General features: G+C 45.9%; 1 protein-coding gene across 1 annotated transcript in view; it reads left to right on the top strand.

Moving 5' to 3' along the window:
- Positions 1-16,672, top strand: part of mbd2 (methyl-CpG binding domain protein 2) — a gene marked incomplete at its 3' end in the record, with an annotated part of 23,590 nt that extends 6,918 nt beyond the window's left edge. Inside the window, exon 2 of the mRNA XM_024141313.2 lies at positions 16,510-16,672. Within this exon, the coding sequence (XP_023997081.2) occupies positions 16,510-16,672 (163 nt within the window). The remainder of the gene's footprint in view (positions 1-16,509) is intronic.
- Between the last annotated feature and the right edge of the window lie 2,912 nt (positions 16,673-19,584).

Here is a 19,584-nt window from a genome sequence, read left to right as displayed (position 1 = left end):
TGTTAGGTGTGTCTGTGGTTGTGGCTGTGTGTCGGGAGGGTAGGGTTGTAAAAAGACCACACACTGTTGGTTGGTGCTCGTGTTAATGTCCCCCCCCCCCCCCTGCTCACTCAGCAAGCTAGGTTAACTGTACTCACTCCCCAGCCATATGCTGCATGGCTTCACTTCACACCTGGGATCAAATGAAGAGGGTCAAGCCCACTTCCTGCCCTCATTTCTCACTCTCAAACTGATCTTAGATCGCAGACTGACGCTCGTCCTTTTCATATCAAAGCTAGGTCAGTCTGGGTAGCCTGTCAGTGATATCTGGGTCTTGGCGTAGGCTACCTGTGGCTCACGGTCCGCCACCTCCCTCTCTGTGTTTTATTGTTCTGCTCCTACCTTCATGCCTTCTCCATGTTGTTTTGTACACAGTACTGACTGAACCTGAAGTCTGTGGAAGGAACCAATAATACAGTCAACATGTCTGAGTTCCATGAAAACGGTGTGTTGTACCGAGTTCCATGAGGAGATTACGAGCCTTATTGTTTTGTTGACCAGCTGAATTCCAGAAAGAAAAGAAAATCCATTCTTAGAATTATGCTAGTTCATTATGCTAGTTCATTATGCTAGTTCATTATGCTAGTTCAGTATGCTAGTTCAGTATGCTAGTTCAGTATGCTAGTTCAGTATGCTAGTTCATATGCTAGTTCATTATGCTAGTTCAGTATGCTAGTTCAGTTATGCTAGTTCAGTATGCTAGTTCCAGTATGCTAGTTCAGTATGCTAGTTCAGTATGCTAGTTCATTATGCTAGTTCATTATGCTAGTTCAGTATGCTAGTTCAGTATGCTAGTTCAGTATGCTAGTTCATTATGCTAGTTCATTTGCTAGTTTAGTATTCCCATAAACTGTGTTGTTGTATAATGGAGCCTTAGCCTCAGGAGAGGACAGGCCTAGTACTAGGCTAGTCCATGGAATGACATGTGGGGAGGTCGGCAGCAATCCCTGAAGTATATATTTCCGCTTCTCTTCAGCCTCTAGTTGATAGTGATGTTTGTTATGACTCAGTCATGCGCTGTGTCCTAAATCACACCCTATTCCCTACACAGCGCACTACTTTTGACCACAGCCCTATGGACCCTCGTAAAAAAGTAGTGCACTATCTAGAGAAATAGGGTGCCATTTTGGACACAGACCCCTGCTAGAGATGTTGTTATTATGACTCAGTCAGGGTTCGAGTCATTCTGATCCGATGTCTTCACACATCCCTCAGTCAGCCTGGTACGGCAACTGCTTGGCCTCCGACCACAAGGCGCTACAGAGTGTAGTGCGTACAGCCCAGTACATCCCTGGGCCAAGCTTCCTGCCACCCAGGACCTCTATACCAGGCCCTGGCAGTAGAGGGCCCTAGAAATTGTCAACGACTCCAACCACCATAGACTGTTCTCTCTGCTTCCGCATTGCAAGCGGTACCAGAGTGCCAAATCGAGGTCCAAAAGGCTTCTTAACAGCTTCTACCTCCAAGCCACAAACTGCTGAACAGCTAATCAAAGGGCTACCCAGACCCCTCTTTTACGCTGCTTGCTACTCTCTGTTTAACATATCCAAACACTACATTGTCATATACTTCAATTACCTCAACTAACCGTGCCCCGCACATTGACTCTGTACCGGTACCCCTGTATATAGCCTCCACATGACTCTGTACTGTAACACCCTGTATATAGTCTCCACATTGACTCTGTACCGGTACCCCTGTATATAGTCTCCACATTGACTGGACCGGTACCCCTGTATATAGCCTCACATTGACTCTGTACCGTACCCCCTGTATATATCCTCCACATTGACTCTTACCGAAACCCCTGTATATAGCCTCCACATTGACTCTGTACCGGTACCCTCTGTATATAGCCTCCACATTGACTCTGTACCGGTACCCTCTGTATATAGCCTCCACATTGACTCTCTACCGTACCCCCTGTATATAGCCTCCACATTGACTCTGTACCGGTACCCCCTGTATATAGCCTCCACATGACTCTGTACCAGTTCCCCTGTATATAGCCTCCACATTGACTCTGTACCGTACCCCCTGTATAGCCTCCCATTGACTCTGTATCGTAACACCCTGTATATGTCTCCACATTGACTCTGTACCGGTACCCCCTGTATATGCCTCCACATTGACTCTGTACCGGTACCCCTGTATATAGTCTCCACATTGATCTATATACAGTAGGTACCGGTACAGTGTCAATGTGGAACTATATACAGGAGGTACCAGTACCTCCTGTATATAGTCTCCCATTGACTCTGTACCGGTACCTCCTGTATATGGTCTCCACATTGACTCTGTATCGTAACACCCTGTATATAGCCTCCACATTGACTCTGTACCGTAACACCCTGTATATAGTCTCCACGTTGACTCTGTACCGGTACCCCCTGTATATAGCCTCCACATTGACTCTGTAACGGTACCCCTGTATATAGCCTCCACATTTGACTCTGTACCGGTACCCCCTGTATGAGCCTCCACATGACTCTGTACCGGTACCTCCTGTATATAGCCTCCACATTGACTCTGTACAGGTACCCCCTGTATATAGTCTCCACATTGACTCTGTACCAGTCCCCTTGTATGTAGCCTCCACGTTGACTCTGTACCGGTACCCCTGTATATAGCCTCCACATTGACTCTGTACCGGTACCCCCTGTATATAGCTCCACATTTACTCTGTACCAGTACCCCTGTATATAGCCTCCACATTGATCTCTGTACCGGTACCCCTGTATGTAGCCTCCACATTGACTCTGTACCGGTACCTCCTGTATATAGCCTTCACATGACTCTGTACCGTAACACCCTGATATAGCCTCCACATTGACTCTGTACCGGTACCCCCTGTATAAGCCTCCACATTGACTCCGTACGGTACCCCCTGTATATAGCCTCCAATTGACTCGGACCGGTACCCCCTGTATATAGCCTCCACATTGACTCTGTACCAGTACCCCCTGTATATAGCCTCCACATTGACTCGGTACCGGTACCCCCTGTATATAGCCTCCACATTGACTCTGTACAGTACCCCTGTATATAGCCTCCACATTGACTCTGTACGCGTACCCCCTGTATATGGTCTCCACATGACTTTGTACCGGTACGTCCTGTATATAGCCTCGCTATTTTATTTTACTGCTGCTGTTGAATTATTTGTTTACTTTTATTTAATTTTGTAAAAACTTAACGCTGTTGATTAAGGGCATGTAAGTAAGCATTTCACTGTATGGTTACACTTGTTGTATTCGGCGCATGTGACAAATACAATTTGATTTGATTTGAGATGGAGTTCCTGTCTTATTCCCATATCATCTCCAGTCATCCAGAGATGTTCCTGTCTTCTTCCCACATCACCTCAGTCAGTCAGAGATGTTCCTGTCTTCTTCCCACATCACCTCAGTCAGTCCCAGAGATGTTCCTCTCTTCTTCCCACATCACCTCAGTCAGTCCCAGAGATGTTCCTGTCTTCTTCCCACATCACCTCAGTCAGTCCCAGAGATGTTCCTGTCTTCTTCCCACATCACCTCAGTCAGTCCCAGAGATTTTCCTGTCTTCTTCCCACTTCACTCAGTCAGTCCCTTTTGTTCCCACATCACCTCAGTCATCCCTGTCTTGTTCCCACATCACCTCAGTCAGTCCCAGAGATGTTCCTGTCCTCAGTCAAGCCCCAGAGATGTTCTGTCTTCTTCCCAATCACCTCAGTCAGTCCAGAGATGTTCCTGTCTTCTTCCCACATCACCTCAGTCAGTCCAGAGATGTTCCTGTCTTCTTCCCACATCACCTCAGTCAGTCCAGAGATGTTCCTGTCTCTCCACATCACCTCAGTCAGTCCCAGAGATTCCTGTCTTCTTCCCACTTCACCTCAGTCAGTCCCTGTCTTGTTCCACATCACCTCAGTCAGTCCCTGTCTTGTTCCCACATCACCTCAGTCAGTCCCAGAGATGTCCTGTCCTCAGTCAGCCCCAGAGATGTCCTTCTTCTTCCCACATCACCTCAGTCAGTCCCAGAGATGTTCCTGTCTTCTTCCCACATCACCTCAGTCAGGTCCCAGAGATTCCTGTCTCTTCCCAATCACCTCAGTCAGTCCAGAATGTTCCTGTCTCTGCCCAATCAGCTCAGTCAGTCCCAGAGATGTTCTGTCTTCAGGCTGTGGGAAGGTGGCAGGACTGAATACCAGTGTCTGAGCAGGTGAGAGTTGGCTGTTGTTGAGACTGTGGGATCGGGCTCTGTGTGTTTAGGCTAAGTGGATAGGTTTGTGACAAACATGTTTTTATGAGTAGTCGTTCTCTAAGTGAAGTGGGCCTCCTCGCCATTGTTGCACTTGAAAGAAACTTGAGGTGAATTGAATCTCTTCAGAGTGAGAGTGAACTCCACTAGACTCTTTGCCCTAGAGGTTTGTAGAACAGTAACGAGGTCAGTAGTTAAATATCAGAGGTTATGGATTACTACTACTCAGTGCTAGGTCACACACACACACACACACACACACGCACGCTCTCTCTCTCTCTCTTCTGCCTGACTGTGAAGCTGAAAGAGAATGCTACAGAACAACATGTGACCATGCTTACCGGCTATAGAATGAACCATGTGACCAGTGTAGGCTACTACTCATTGGTTTGGGTACTGGCAACTGCTTGTATACCGACCGCAAGGCGCTACAGAGGGTAGTGTGTACAGCCAGTACATCACTGGTCTGAGCTCCCTGCATCCAGGACCTCTACACCAGGCGGTGTCAGAGGAAGGCCCTAAAAAGGGTCAAATCCCAGCCACCAAAGTCATAGACTGTTCTCTCTGCTACCGCACGGCAATCTATGCACCAAGTCTGGAAACAACAGGACCCTGAACAGCTTCTACCCCAAGACATAAGACTGCTAAATAGTTAGTTCAATAGTTAACCAATAGCTACCCGGACAATCTTGCAGTGACCTTTTGCGTTAACTCATCACATACGCTGCTGCTACTATTGACCATCTGTCACTTTTATTCCTAGTTATATGTACATATCTACCACAGCGAGGTTGGTGACACCTTAATTAGGGGGGACGGGCTCGTGTAATGACTGGAGCGGAATCTGCAGTGACCTTTTCTGCGTTGACTCATCACATACACTGCTGCTACTGTATTATCTATCCTGATGGCTTGTTTTACACCTAACTTATACCTTTTTACTATTTACCTCAATTACCTCGTACCCTGCACATTGACTGTACTGGTACCCTTGCTTTAGCCATGTATCATTACTCAGTACTGTGACCCCTTGTATATAGCAAGTAAGTTATCATTACTCAGTACGTGAACCCCTTGTATATAGCACTAGTTATCATTACTCAGTGCTGGTACCCTTGTATATAGCCAATGTTATCATTACTCAGTACTGGTACCCTTGTATATAGCCAAGTTATCATTACTCAGTACTGGACCCCTTGTAATATAGCCAAGTTATCATTACTCAGTACTGGTACCCCTTGTATATGCAAGTTATCGTTACTCAGTACTGGTACCCTTGTATATAGCCAAGTTATCATTACTCAGATCTGGTACCCCTTGTATATAGCCTAGTTTATTACTTCAGTACTGGTACCCCTTGTATATAGCCAAGTTATAATTACTCAGTACTGGTACCCCTTGTATATAGCCTAGTTATCATTACCAGTACTGGTACCCCTTGTATATTAGCCAAGTTATGTTACTCATACTGACCCCTTGTTATGCCTAGTTATCTTACTCGACTGTACCCTGTATATAGCCAAGTTATCGTTACTCATACTGGTACCCTTGCCGCTGAAAAACAGTCCTTGCCGCTGAAAAACATCCCCACAGCATGATGCGGCCACCACCATGCTTCACCGTAGGGATGGTGCCAGGTTTCCTCCAGACGTGACCCTTGGCATTCAGGCCAAAAGAGTTCAATCTGTTCTGATGGTCTGAGCGTCCTTTAGTGCCATTTCAACTCCAAAGCGGCTGTCATGTGCCTTTTACTGAGGAGTGACTTCCGTCTGGCCGCTCTACCAATAAAGGCCTGATTGGTGGAGTGGTTGCAGAGATGGTTGTCCTTCTGGGAGTTTCTCCCATCTCCACAGAGGACCTCTGGAACTCTGTCAGAGTGACATCGGATTCTGCGTCACCTCTGACCAAGGCCCCCCTTCTGTCCTCAATTGCTCAATTTGGCCGGGCGCGAGCTCTAGAAAGTCTTGGTGGTTCCAAACTCTTCCATTTAAGAATGATGGGGCCACTGTGTCTTGGGACCTTCAATGCTGCAGAACATTTTTGGTACCCTTCCCCAGATATGTTTCTCGACACATCCTGCTCTACGGACAATTCCTTCGACCTCATGGCTGGTTTCTGCTCTGACATGCACTGTCAACTGTGGCGACCTTATATAGACGTGTGGCCTTTCCAAATCGATGTCCAACAATTGAATTTACCACAGGTGACTCCAATCAAGCTGTAGAAACATCTCAAGGATGATCAATGATACAGGATGCACCCTGAGGCTCAATTTCGAGTTCATAGCAAATAGTCTGAATTCTCTATGTAAATAAGGTATTTTCTGTTTTTCCTTTTTATACATTTACAAGGATTTTCGACAAACCTGATCTCTCTCTTTTAATAGCTACCCGGACAATCTGCAGTGACCTTTTCTGCGTTAACTCATCACATACGCTGCTGCTACTATTGACCATCTGTCACTTTATTCCTAGTTATATGTACATATCTACCACAGGAGGTTGGTGACACCTTAATTAGGGGAGGACGGGCTCGTGGTAATGACTGGAGCGGAATCTGCAGTGACCTTTTCTGCGTTGACTCATCACATACACTGCTGCTACTGTTTATTATCTATCCTGATGGCTGTTGTTTACACCTAACTTATACCTATATTTACCTCAATTACCTCGTACCCCTGCACATTGACTCGGTACTGGTACCCCTTGTCTATAGCCAAGTTATCATTACTCAGTACTGGTACCCCTTGTATATAACCTAGTTATCATTACTCAGTACTGGTACCCCTTGTATATAGCCAAGTTATCGTTACTCAGTACTGGTACCCCTTGTATATAACCTAGTTATCATTACTCAGTACTGGTACCCCTTGTATATAGCCAAGTTATAAATTACTCAGTACTGGTACCCCTTGTATATAGCCAAGTTATCGTTACTCAGTACTGGTACCCCTTGTATATAGCCAAGTTATCGTTACTCACTACTGGTACCCCTTGCCGCTGAAAAACAGTCCCTTGCCGCTGAAAAACATCCCCACAGCATGATGCGGCCACCACCATGCTTCACCGTAGGGATGGTGCCAGGTTTCCTCCAGATGTGACGCTTGGCATTCAGGCCAAAGAGTTCAATCTTGTTTCTGATGGTCTGAGCGTCCTTTAGGTGCCATTTGGCAACTCCAAGCGGGCTGTCATGTGCCTTTTACTGAGGAGTGACTTCTGTCTGGCCGCTCTACCATAAAGGCCTGATTGGTGGAGTGGTGCAGAGATGGTTGTCCTTCTGGAAGATTCTCCCATCTCCACAGAGGACCTCTGGAACTCTGTCAGAGTGACCATCGGATTCTTGGTCACCTCCCTGACCAAGGCCCTTCTCCCTCCACAGATTGCTCAGTTTGGCCGGGCCGCGAGCTCTAGGAAGAGTCTTGGTGGTTCCAAACGTCTTCCATTTAAGAATAATGGGGGCCACTGTGTTCTTGGGAACCTTCAATGCTGCAGAACATTTTTGGTACACTTCCCCAGATATGTTTCTCGACACAATCCTGCTCTACGGACAATTCCTTCGACCTCATGGCTTGGTTTTCGCTCTGACATGCACTGTCAACTGTGGGACCTTATATAGACAGGCGTGTGCCTTTCCAAATCATGTCCAACCAATTGAATTAACCACAGGTTGACTCCAATCAAGCTGTAGAAACATCTCAAGGATGATCAATGGATACAGGATGCACCTGAGCTCAGTTTCGAGTCTCATAGCAAATAGTCTGAATTCCTATGTAAATAAGGTATTTCTGTTTTTCCTCTTTTATACATTTACAAGGATTTCGACAAACCTGTTTTTGCTTTGTCATTATGGGGTATTGTGTGTAGATTGAAGAGGAATTTTATTTATTTGATCAATTTTAGAATAAGGCGGAAACGTAACAAAATGTGGAAAATGGGAAGGGGTCTGAATACTTAATGAATACACTGTACCTAGGTAGCGAATGCAGCTAGCTAGTTCAGCCAACTTAAACACGCGGCTCAAACAGAGAGGGATGTGCTATGTTAGCTAGCTGGCTATGGCTATTCAACGCTATAACTCTTCCAAGTCAAGGTAAGCTTTTGGTTTTATTAATTTATTGCCACAGGGCCCGGCGGTATAACTGCTAAACTGCTTGCTGTACACTGTACACTTTAATAAAGCGTTAGTTCTAGTAGCCATGTTGACTCTGACATTAGCTAATATAGTGACAAAGATGTAGTCTGTGTTTAGTGGTTATTGTATGAAAGTTTGGCTTGGAAAGGTTTTCCCACTTGGTCACAGACCAGCCTGTTGTCTTGTGGGCACGGAACAGTCGCACAAGCACGACAGCGGAAACGCGTGCGGACAGGACAGGAGCAGCGCGTAGAGCGCCAGACCCAGCGCCAGCTTTCCTCTACTATCATATATTCGCGCTGTTCGTACGATGGCTGCTGATGAACAGTTTGAACTGCGTTTGCTCGGCTATAGGGGTGATTCATTCTGCATAGCGCATTACTTTGACAACCACGCTTTTCTGCATAACAACGCTCAGCATACAGAACCGAAACGGTGATGAACATACCCTCAATGTGTCCAATTGAAAACGTTCGTTTTCAACTGTTGGACTCATGATTACACCCTAGATCAGCTAGACACAGGCAACAGTGTGCAAGGCGGTATTGAATGTGTCTGTTACGTTGATTAGCCTACCCTTTCTCTCGACCTGTGTGCACTTATGTTGTAAACTTTCCTTCGTAGGCTAGGTTGTAGCAACCTCRTGATTTTGTATAGGGAAAATTCAAGTATCATGTAGTAGCCTCTATGGATGTTACATTGAGCTGGGTGAATGGGAAATGAATGACAGTCATCCAATATGCTGMAATAGAAATAAGGCCARGCTCATTTAAAATAAACTAAACTCGTCCTCCCTCGTCTTTAATTGGCACCGACCGCCTCTGGTCTACACCTGTTGTTTACGAAGCATGTGACAAATGACATTTGATTTGATTTGAACACGCAACCCCCATAACACTGACAGTTTCTATGTTTGTTTTCTCTCATTTAGGCCTTGGCCCTATGCTGCAAAATGCTGGGACTTTAGGCTGTATTTAACACTGATTATCAATGAGTATGTAGGCCTAAATCTGCCATTTTATCTGTTCACACAACAAGTCCATTGTTAGTCAGTCTGTTTAAGCGGAAGTGTGGAGGGGGACGTAGCAGAGAGAGAGAGTCGCCACGGCCATTTTGAAGWGACAACTCTCTATGCGAGTGTGAAAACCAGCTGTGTGGTGGCGACTGAAGTGAAGGGCTAACTGTGCTATAGCGAGCGCTGGCTGGCTTCAGGTTGGTTCACTCACCTCAGTGGGTTGTTCAGGCTGTACTGGACTGTACTGTAGCTTAGAGCCATGGTGCAGTTCACTGATCCTCACAACCCACTCTCTCTCTCTCTCTCTGCTCGGCACAGCGCTAAGCTACTGACCTACATGTCACTGTGTGCTGTCTATCTGCCTGACTGGCGTGCTAGGTAATGGCTGCATCTTTAATGGAGTAGAGTTCAGTACAGTAGACTACAGTACAATATACTGTTCTCTCTCATAAAGAAAAGTAGAGAGAGAGGTGTTGTCGTCCTTACTCAGTCTGTTTGCCACTCTTGGTTTGACCAACAGAAAGACGTAAACAGTTATGAGCTGAATATAGCAGTATACCAGTGGAAGGGAAGACAGTAGCAGGAGACAGTTATGAGCTGAATATAGCAGTATACCAGTGGAAGGGATAGCACAGTAGCAGGAGACAGTTATGAGCTGAAATATCCCAGGCAGTAATACGCAGGGTGGAAGGGAAAGAGGCAGTAGGCAGGAGACAGTTTATGAGGCTGAATATAGCAGATATAGCCAGTGGAAAGGGAAAACCAGTAGGGCAGGAGACAGTTATGAGCTGAGAGTGTACGCAGTGATAAACGCAGTCGGAAGGGAAGACAGTAGTAAGTGACAGTTAATGAGGCTGGATATAGGCCACGATCCTAATACCAGCTGGAAGGCCCGAAGACAGTAGGCGAGGGAGACAGTTATGAGCTGGAAAATATGGCAGTAATACCAGTGGAAGGGAAAGACAGTAGGGCAGGAGACAGTTATGAGGGCTGAATATCAGCAGTCATACCAGTGGAGACAGTAAGGCAAGGTGACAGTTACCATGACTGAACTATACGCACCGTATCAACCCCCCCAGCTGCGCCAGGGAAGACAGTAGGGCACAGGAGAACAGTTATGAGCTGACATCCATAGCAAGTATAGCAAGTCGGAAGAAGTAGCAGCGCTGACAAGTTAAGAGCTGCCAATATAGCCAGTACATATCCGCCACACAGTGCCAGACAGTAGCAGGTGACAGTTATGAGCTGAATATAGGGCAGTAATATAACAGTGGAGCGAGGGAAGACAGTAGCAGGCAGACACAGTTATGAGGCTGAATATAGCAGTATACCGCAGTGGAAGCGGAAAGACAGTAAGCAGGAGACAGTTATGAGCTGAATATAGCAGTAATACCAGTGGAAAGGGAAGACAGTAAGCAGGCTGTAAGTCTCTGAAGCTGCATAAGTAGCAGTCATACCAGCTAGGACAGCGGAAAGACAGTCAGCATCGGTGAGCACGCTAACTGTGGTTTGTGACTAATTATTGATTTCAGGCATCTAGTAGGCCAATTCAGTTGCTTGTTATTCCGTACACCCGATTTTTTTAACATTTGGACAGACATGGACTTAGAGTTTCTAATCACTTAATAATTCATAAACAAAATGTATATCAGTAAAATTACTAACTAATTGGTATGTCTGCCATTATTTGTTACTTCTGTGAACTTTCATTATACTCCTTCCTCATGAGGGAGAGAAATTAGACAATATCTTACACATATGTGGGTTTTTGGTAACGAAATTACAAGGCAATATTTCTTACATTTACAGAAGATAACACATTTGTCCACTACAAAATATAAGTGTTGATATTAGTTGGCAGGGGTCTTTACGCCAACATGATTGTGCTTTGATGTTTTTCTGATACCTTTTAAATACTTTTTTCTGGTAGATGTTTACTAAGACCCCCCCCCCCCTTTCCATCTGTTTATCCAGAAATCAAAGCCTTTTCTTACCCTACATTTTTTGTTGTTGAAAAATTTCAAATCTATGCCTTCATTTCCTCAAAATATAGACTATTAGCTTTCATTTGACGTCGAATTCGATATACTCCTATGAACTCGTTGTTGCTCGTGCGGTCTTTCAGGTGGAAATACGCTATACCTCCATGCCAGGCGATCGATGGGAAGGGAAGCTGTGGGCCAGGCAAAGCAACGTGGAGTACGTTAGTAGGAAATGCGATCACTTCAGTGGAATTAATAGACCTATTTTACACCATAATGATGTTTTTCTTCCACACATGCTTTGGTGCGCTGCTTCCCTCTCATCCGCCTCTGTGTTGGTATATTTCAGTATCTGTCTCTCCTATCAATTCAATTCAAGGGGCTTTATTGGCATGGGAAACATATGTTAACATTGCCAAAGCAAGTGAASTAGATGATATACAAAAGTGAAATAAACAATAAAAATTAACAGTAAACATTACACTCACAGAAGTTCCAAAATAATAAAGACATTWCAAATGTCATATTGTGTGTGTATATATACAGTTTTGTATAACCATGTGCAAATGGTTAAAGTACAAAAGGGAAAATAAATAAACATAAATATAAATAATTGTGATATTTCACCCAGTAGATATGGGAGTTGATCAAAATCTAGTCTCTCTCTCTCTCCTATCTCTGTTTGTCTCTTCTGTCTCTGCCTGTCTGCCTGTCTGCCTGTCTGCCTGTCTGTCTGTGTGCCTGCCTGCAACCCAGCTGGTGCAAAGCATGCTGTCAGCAGTGAGACAAAAGGGTGTGGGCTGGAGGAAGGCTGTGGTTACACTGGGGGAGGGGGAGGAGCAAGCATGCCGTGAAAGTGTGCCCTGCCCTTCACTCACTTCACTTAGCAGCTCTCACAACTACACACAGAGTCTGCCGCCAGGCAGGCAGGCAGACAGACTGATAGCTAGGCAGGCAGACAAATAGCCAGGCAGGTAGGCAGACAGAGAGCCAGCCGGGCAGACAGATAGGCAGGCATAAACACAGGAAACTTCCTGACGAGCTCTCTCTACTCTCAGTTCTCCCTGAGCTGGTGTCTACGCCCAGGGAGAAGCCCAGGGAGAAGCCCAGGGAGAAGCCCAGGGAGAAGCCCAGGGAGAACTATTGAGGCTACTCTCTCACTCCATCTGCTCTGTTTCTCTGCTCCTCTTTTCCATTTTCACAGCCACTTTGCTCTGTAACTTACTGGCACACATGCACATTAGCATGATAGCTAAGCGAACGATGGGGAAACAGGCCTACATGCTGAGAATAGGACGTTGAAATTTGGAGAGATTTCTGGTCTTCTTTGTTCCTTCAAGCCTGCTATGGTTTATCTGGTCAACATTGCATGAAGAAAGCTAACCAATGTGGAATTCCACACCCTCAACCCCTCTCACCAGTGAGCCGTGTGGTAGAGAGGTAGTCAGTCTGAGACTGGGCTAGGGTGTGTTTGTGTCTTGGTGAGTTTCTCTGAAAGGCGTTGTTATGTGGAAGGGTGAGTTCTCTCTGGCTCAGCTTTGACTCATCGCTGAGTCACCTACTCACTCGCCCCTGAACCAAGTCACGGTCACACACTCATCTGTGTCCTTCCGACCGCTGGTCACAGAGGTGGATCTCCATGGCATTGAGTCACAGAGCCGGTCACAGAGCCGGTCACAGAGCTAGGCGCTCGTTCCGTCTGCATATGAGAGGAGCTGAGGTAGATAGAGGAGGTTGTCAACCTCCCCGACTGTTTTCAACACACTTTCAGTTCGCCTAACGCTGGGCATATACACAACACGACTTTTAAAATCTTAACGGTTTCGATTTCGTTTCCTCCTCTCAAGTGTTTTATTTCGTCTATCCTCAACCCCAGGATGTTGGTGCTCACGTTACACCATGATTTCCTAGTTGATCCTATCCTGAGTTTCTCGGTTGTCGTGTTTCTCGGTTTCGTGGTTTCTGCTGCCGTTGTGTGGCGGTTATCTTCGCTTGTCGTCGGTTTCTCGTCGTGTTGTCTCCTTGTGTGGTTTTCTCGCTTGTCGTGGGTTTCATCGCTCGTCGTGGTTTCGCTTGTCGTCGTTCCGTTCCGTTGTCCGTGGTTTCAGTCGCGTCTGCTCAGTGGTTTCCTCGCTTGTCGTGTTTCGCCAGTGTGTCGTGGTTCGCAGTTGTCGTTGTTCTCCGGTTGTCCGTAGTTCTCGCTTGTCGTGTTTTCTCGGTTTGTCGGTCGGTTTCTTCGCCTTGTCGTCGGTTCATCGCATTTGATGGTTACTCGCCGATTCTCGCTTGTCGTTGGTTTCCGCTTGTCGTGGGTTTCGGCCTTGTCGTGGTTTCTCGCTTGTCGGAGTGTTTCCGCTTGTCGTGTTTCTCGCTTGTCCGTGGTTCTCTGTTGCATGTTTCGTTGTCGTGGTCTCTTGTCGTGGTTTCCTCGAGTTACGTCGTAGTTATCTCGGTTTCGTAGGATTTCTCGGTTGTCGTGGTTTCTCGGTTGTCGTGGTTTCTCGGTTGTCGTGGTTTCTCGGTTGTCGTAGTTTCTCGGTTGTCGAACAGTGAACTGCTTTATTAGCGTGTTACAGTGTTACAGTTTGTGCAAAAACATACAAAAAAGAGATATAATACTTAATTTCGTATTATCATTACTATTTTAATATTATGTTTTTGGTTCCTGTCATGGTAGGACACAGATGTAATGTTGGAGGAGTTAGTTTTGCACCCAAAACCACTCATTCCTTTCATTTACAGTGTTAAATATCACTAATATGTGAGAACAATATTTTTTTGTGAATACATGTTTCCTTTTGGCTTTATGATAAGGGTGGTAGCAACATGGAAAATTGTTGTGGAAATCTGTTGCAGCTCAAGTCGACTGCAGAATCTGCAATGCAATGCTCTATGGGCTGGCTAGCTAGCTAGCTATGGGCTGGCTAGCTAGGGCTGGCTAGCTAGCTAGGTAGAATACATCGCTTCAGACAATAATACCAAGACAATATCAGCATGTAACATAGCTAGTTAGCTGTAAAATTGCCTAAACAAACTGCACTATCAATTTAGGAGTCTACAATCTCACGATGTTTCAACCTGCAGAACGATGTGCCTCAGAGTGGAGTCTAACATTTGCAATGACAGATATACTTTTGAGGAGATGGGGAACATTGCCCATGCTACATCAATGTTCTGCGCAGTGTATTCTGGTCCACCAGTCTGTCCCCCATCACCAGTCTGTCCTCCATCACCCCGGTCCACCAGTCTGTCCTCCAACACCTCGGTCCACCATCACCTCGGTCCAGTTTTTCCAGTAGGAGCTCATCCCAGTTGTCTTGAACTCACTGAAGTCTGAGATTTCTGAGTTTCCAGTTGTTTTGAATGCAGCAGAAGTCATTCTGGATTGACAGCATGGCCAATGTATATATGTTTTTCTTGCCCATGGTGTTGCATGTGAATGTTTATCCTTTTTATCCTCTCTTGGGTATGTGGGACGCTAGCGTCCCACCTGGCTAGCGTCCCACCTGGCTAGCGTCCCACCTGGCTAGCGTCCCACCTGGCTAGCGTCCCACCTGGCTAGTGTCCCACCTGGCTAGTGTCCCACCTGGCCAACATCCGGGTAAAATTGCAGAGTGCCAAATTCAAAATACAGAAATACACATAATAAGCATTCATAAAATATACAAGTGTTATACATCGGCTTAAAGATTAACTTCTTGTTAATCCAGCCGCTGTGTCAGATTTCAAAAAGGCTTTACGGCGAAAGCATACCATGCGATTATCTGAGGACAGCGCCCCATGTAAAAAAGCATACAAACATTTACCAGCCAAGTAGAGGAGTCACTAAAGTCAGAAACAGCGATAAAATTAATCACTTACCTTTGATCTTCATGTGGTTGCACTCACAAGACTCCCAGATACACAGTAAATGTTCGTTTTGTTCGATAAAGTCCCTCTTTATGTCCCACAAACGCATTTTTGTTGGTGCGTTTTGTTCAGTAATCCAATGGCTCCAAGGCGGTCCCAACAGGCAGACGAATACATACTAAAAGTACCGGTAAAGTTCGTCGAAACATGTCAAATTATGTTTATAATTAATCCTCAGATTMTTTAATTGTCTTTATAATCAATAATATTTCAACCGGACAATACCGTTTTCAATAGAAAGGAAAAATAACAAATGGCACGCTCACGGGAGTGCGCCAAATCAGGTCTGCATACTTCCTCTGACCAAAATGGCTTTTTACTCGTCGTTTTTCAAAATAAAAGCCTGAAATCATTTCAACATTGTTATAGGCTGCATATGATAATACATATTAACAAACATAAATGTTTAACATGCGTAAAAATATAGTGTGCTATAACCGCAGCACTTATTCGTACGACGCTGGGCTGATTGTGCGCCCCCCCTATGGGGCTCCCAATCACGGCAGGTTGTGATACAGCCTGAATTCGAACCAGGGTGTATGTAGTGACGCCTAATCTGGACGCTACTACTGGGACCCTACCAGATGAGCTAAATACCTTCTATGCTTGCTTTCGAGGCAAGCAACTCTGAACCATGCATGAGAGCACCAGCTGTTCCATACGACTGTGTAATCTCGCTCTCTGTGGCTGAGGTGAGTAAGACCTTTAAACAGGTTAACATTCACAAGGCCGCTGGGCCAGGCTCTGGGTTGTGATGCCATGCTGGGTTTGACCTGGGTTATGTAGCTGGGTTGTGATGCCATGCTGGTTTTGACCTGGGTTATGTAGCTGGGTTGTGATGCCATGCCGGGTTTGACCTGGGTTATGTTGCTGGGTTGTGNGCTGGGTTGTGATGCCATGCCGGGTTTGACCTGGGTTATGTTGCTGGGTTGTGATGCCATGCTGGGTTTGACCTGGGTTATGTTGCTGGGTTGTGCTGCCATGCCGGGTTTGCTGCTGTTGTCAATGATCTACTGCTGTTGTTGTTGTTTGTGATCTAATGCTGTTGTTATTGTTTGTGATCTAATGTTGTTGTTGTTTGTGTTGTCTGTGATCTAATGTTGTTGTTGTTTGTGTTGTCTGTGATCTAATGTTGTTGTTGTTTGTGTTGTCTGTGATCTAATGTTGTTGTTGTTGTCTTTCCTCCCCCCCCCTCAGTCCCAAAGGGAAGAAGTTCCGGAGCAAACCCCAGCTGTCCCGTTACCTCGGCAACACGGTGGACCTGGGATGTTTTGACTTCCGAACGGGCAAGATGATGATGCCCAGCAAGCTGCAGAAGAACAAACAGAGGCTACGGAATGAGAACCTCACCATCAACAAGGTACAGGTTAGCCGAGGCTACACGTCAGGGTCCTGCTGTTCACTACATTCTAACAATGGACAATTTGTATTTATTTAGTCTTTATTTTAGCAGGGAGTCATATTGAGACCAAGGTCTGTTTTACACAAGATTATTCTCAGTTTCTTACTAGTCTCATCGCTGTGCTAGCAGTGGAGCAGTCTAGTCTCATCACTGTGTTAGCAGTGGATCAGTCTAGTCTCATCACTGTGTTAGCAGTGGAGCAGTCTAGTCTCAGCCCTGTGCTATCAGTGGATCAGTCTAGTCTCATCACTGTGTTAGCAGTGGATCAGTCTAGTCTCATCACTGTGTTAGCAGTGGATCAGTCTAGTCTCATCAACTGTGTGCTAGCAGTGGATCAGTCTAGTCTAGCCACTGTGCTAGCAGTGGATCAGTCTAGTCTCCATCACTGGTGTGTTAGCAGTGGATCAGTCTAGTCTCATGCACTGTGCTAGCAGTGGATCAGTCTAGTCTCATCACTGTGTAGCAAGTGGATCAGTCTAGTCTCATCGCTGTGTTAGCAAGTGGAGTCAGTCTAGTCTCATCACTGTGCTAGCAGTGGATCAGTCTAGTCTCATCGCTGTGTTAGAAGTGGATCAGTCTAGTCTCATCACTGTGCTAGCAGTGGATCAGTCTAGTCTCATCACTGGTGCTAGCAGTGGATCAGTCTAGTCTCATCACTGTGCTAGCAGTGGATCAGTCTAGTCTCATCGCTGTGCTAGCAGTGGATCAGTTTAGTCTCATCGCTGTGCTAGCAGTGGATTCAGTCTAGTTGCTCATAGCATGTGTTAGCAGTGGTCAGTCTAGTCTCATCGCTGTGCTAGCAGTGGATCAGTCTAGTCTCATCGCTGTGTTAGCAGTGGATCAGTCCTAAGTCTCATCGCTGTGTTAGCAGTGGATCAGTCTAGTCTCATCGCTGTGTAGCAGTGGATCAGTCTAGTCTTCGTTGAGCAGTGGATCAAGTCTAGTCTCATCGCATGTGCTAGCAGTGGATCAGTCTAGTCTCATCGCTGTGTTAGCAGTGGCGTCAGTCTAGTCTCATCGCTGTGTTAGCAGTGGATCAGTCTAGTCTCATCGCTGTGTTTAGCAGTGATCAGTCTAGTCTCAACGCTGTGCTAGCAGTTGGATCAGTCTAGTCTCATCGCTGTGTTAGCAGTGGATCAGTCTAGTCTCATCGCTGTGCTAGCAGTGGATCAGTCTAGTCTCATCGCTGTGCTAGCAGTGGATCAGTCTAGTCTCAGTCGCTGTGCTAGCAGTGGATCAGTCTAGTCTCATCGCTGTGCTAGCAGTGGATCAGTCTAGTCTCATCAGCTGGTGTCAGCAGTGGATCAGTCTAGTCTCATCACTGTGCTAGCAGTGGATCAGTCTAGTCTCATCAGCATGTCAGTCTAGCTAGTGGATCAGTCTTATCCTCATCAGCTGTGCTAGCAGTGGATCAGTCTAGCCTCATCACTGTGCTAGCAGTGGATCAGTCTAGCCTCATCACTGTGCTAGCAGTGGATCAGTCTAGTCTCATCACTGTGCTAGCAGTGGATCAGTCTAGTCTCATCGCTGTGGCTAGCAGTGGATCAGTCTACACATGACAACATGACAACAACATGGTAGCAATACAACATGACAACAACATGGTAGCATACAACATGACAACAACATGGTAGCAATACAACATGACAACAACATGTTAGCATACAACATGACAACACGTGCAGCAATACAACATGACAACAACGTGGCAGCAATACAACATGACAACAACGTGGTAGCAACACCACATGACAAACAACATGGTAGCAACACAACATGACAACAACGTGGCAGCAACACAACATGACAACAACGTGGTAGCAACACAACATGACAACAACATGTTAGCAGCACAACATGACAACAACGTGGCAGCAATACAACATGACAACAACGTGGGAGCAATACAACATGACAACAACATGTAGCAACACAACATGACAACAACATGTTAGCAGCACAACATGGCAGCAGCACAAAACATGGTAGCTGCACCAAACATGGTACAAACATTATTGAGCAGAGACAACAGGCACAAAGGGTAATGATTGAGTCTTTGAATTAAGAGAAAAGCTGTCCAGTTTGAGTGTTTTTGCAGCTCGTTCCAGTCGTTAGCTGCAGAGAACTGAAAAGACGATCGACCCAGAGATGTGTGTTCTGGTTCTGTGTTACAGTTGTGTAGTGCATAGAAAGAGAATCGATGGGAATCCATTCTAGTAATCATGTTTCTATGTTATCGGCTAGGTTATTGGGTAGGTCAGAGGTCATAACGACAGAGGCTCTACTGGTGGCTCTCTTCTCACCTGCAAGTCTGTCAGTACACATCTAGAAACCACATCCCACCGTACAGTCAGTCGTACAACATCTAGAACCACATCCACCGTACAGTCAGTCAGTACACATCTAGAACCACATCCCACTGTACACATCTAGAACCACATCCACGTACAGTCAGTCAGTACACATCTAGAACCACATCCCACCTTACAGTCAGTCAGTACACATCTAGAACCACATCCACCGTACAGTCAGTCAGTACACATCTAGAACCAATCCACCGTACAGTCAGTCAGTACACATCTAGAACCATATCCACCGTACACATCTACAACCACATCCACCATACAGTCAGTCAGTAACACATCTAGAACCACATCCACCGGACAGTCAATCAGTACACATCTAGAACCACATCCACCGTATAGTCAGTCAATACACGTCTAGAACCACATCCACCGTACACATCTAGAACCACATCCACCGTACAGTCAGTCAGTACAACATCTAGAACCACAATCAACCGTACAGTCAGTCAGTACAGCATCCTAGAACACATCCACCGTACAAGTCAGTCAGTACATCTCAGTACC

Source organism: Salvelinus sp. IW2-2015, unplaced genomic scaffold (assembly GCF_002910315.2).
Source record: "Salvelinus sp. IW2-2015 unplaced genomic scaffold, ASM291031v2 Un_scaffold2491, whole genome shotgun sequence".
NCBI lineage: Eukaryota > Metazoa > Chordata > Actinopteri > Salmoniformes > Salmonidae > Salvelinus > Salvelinus sp. IW2-2015.
This window is presented reverse-complemented; position numbering and strand designations above follow the sequence as displayed.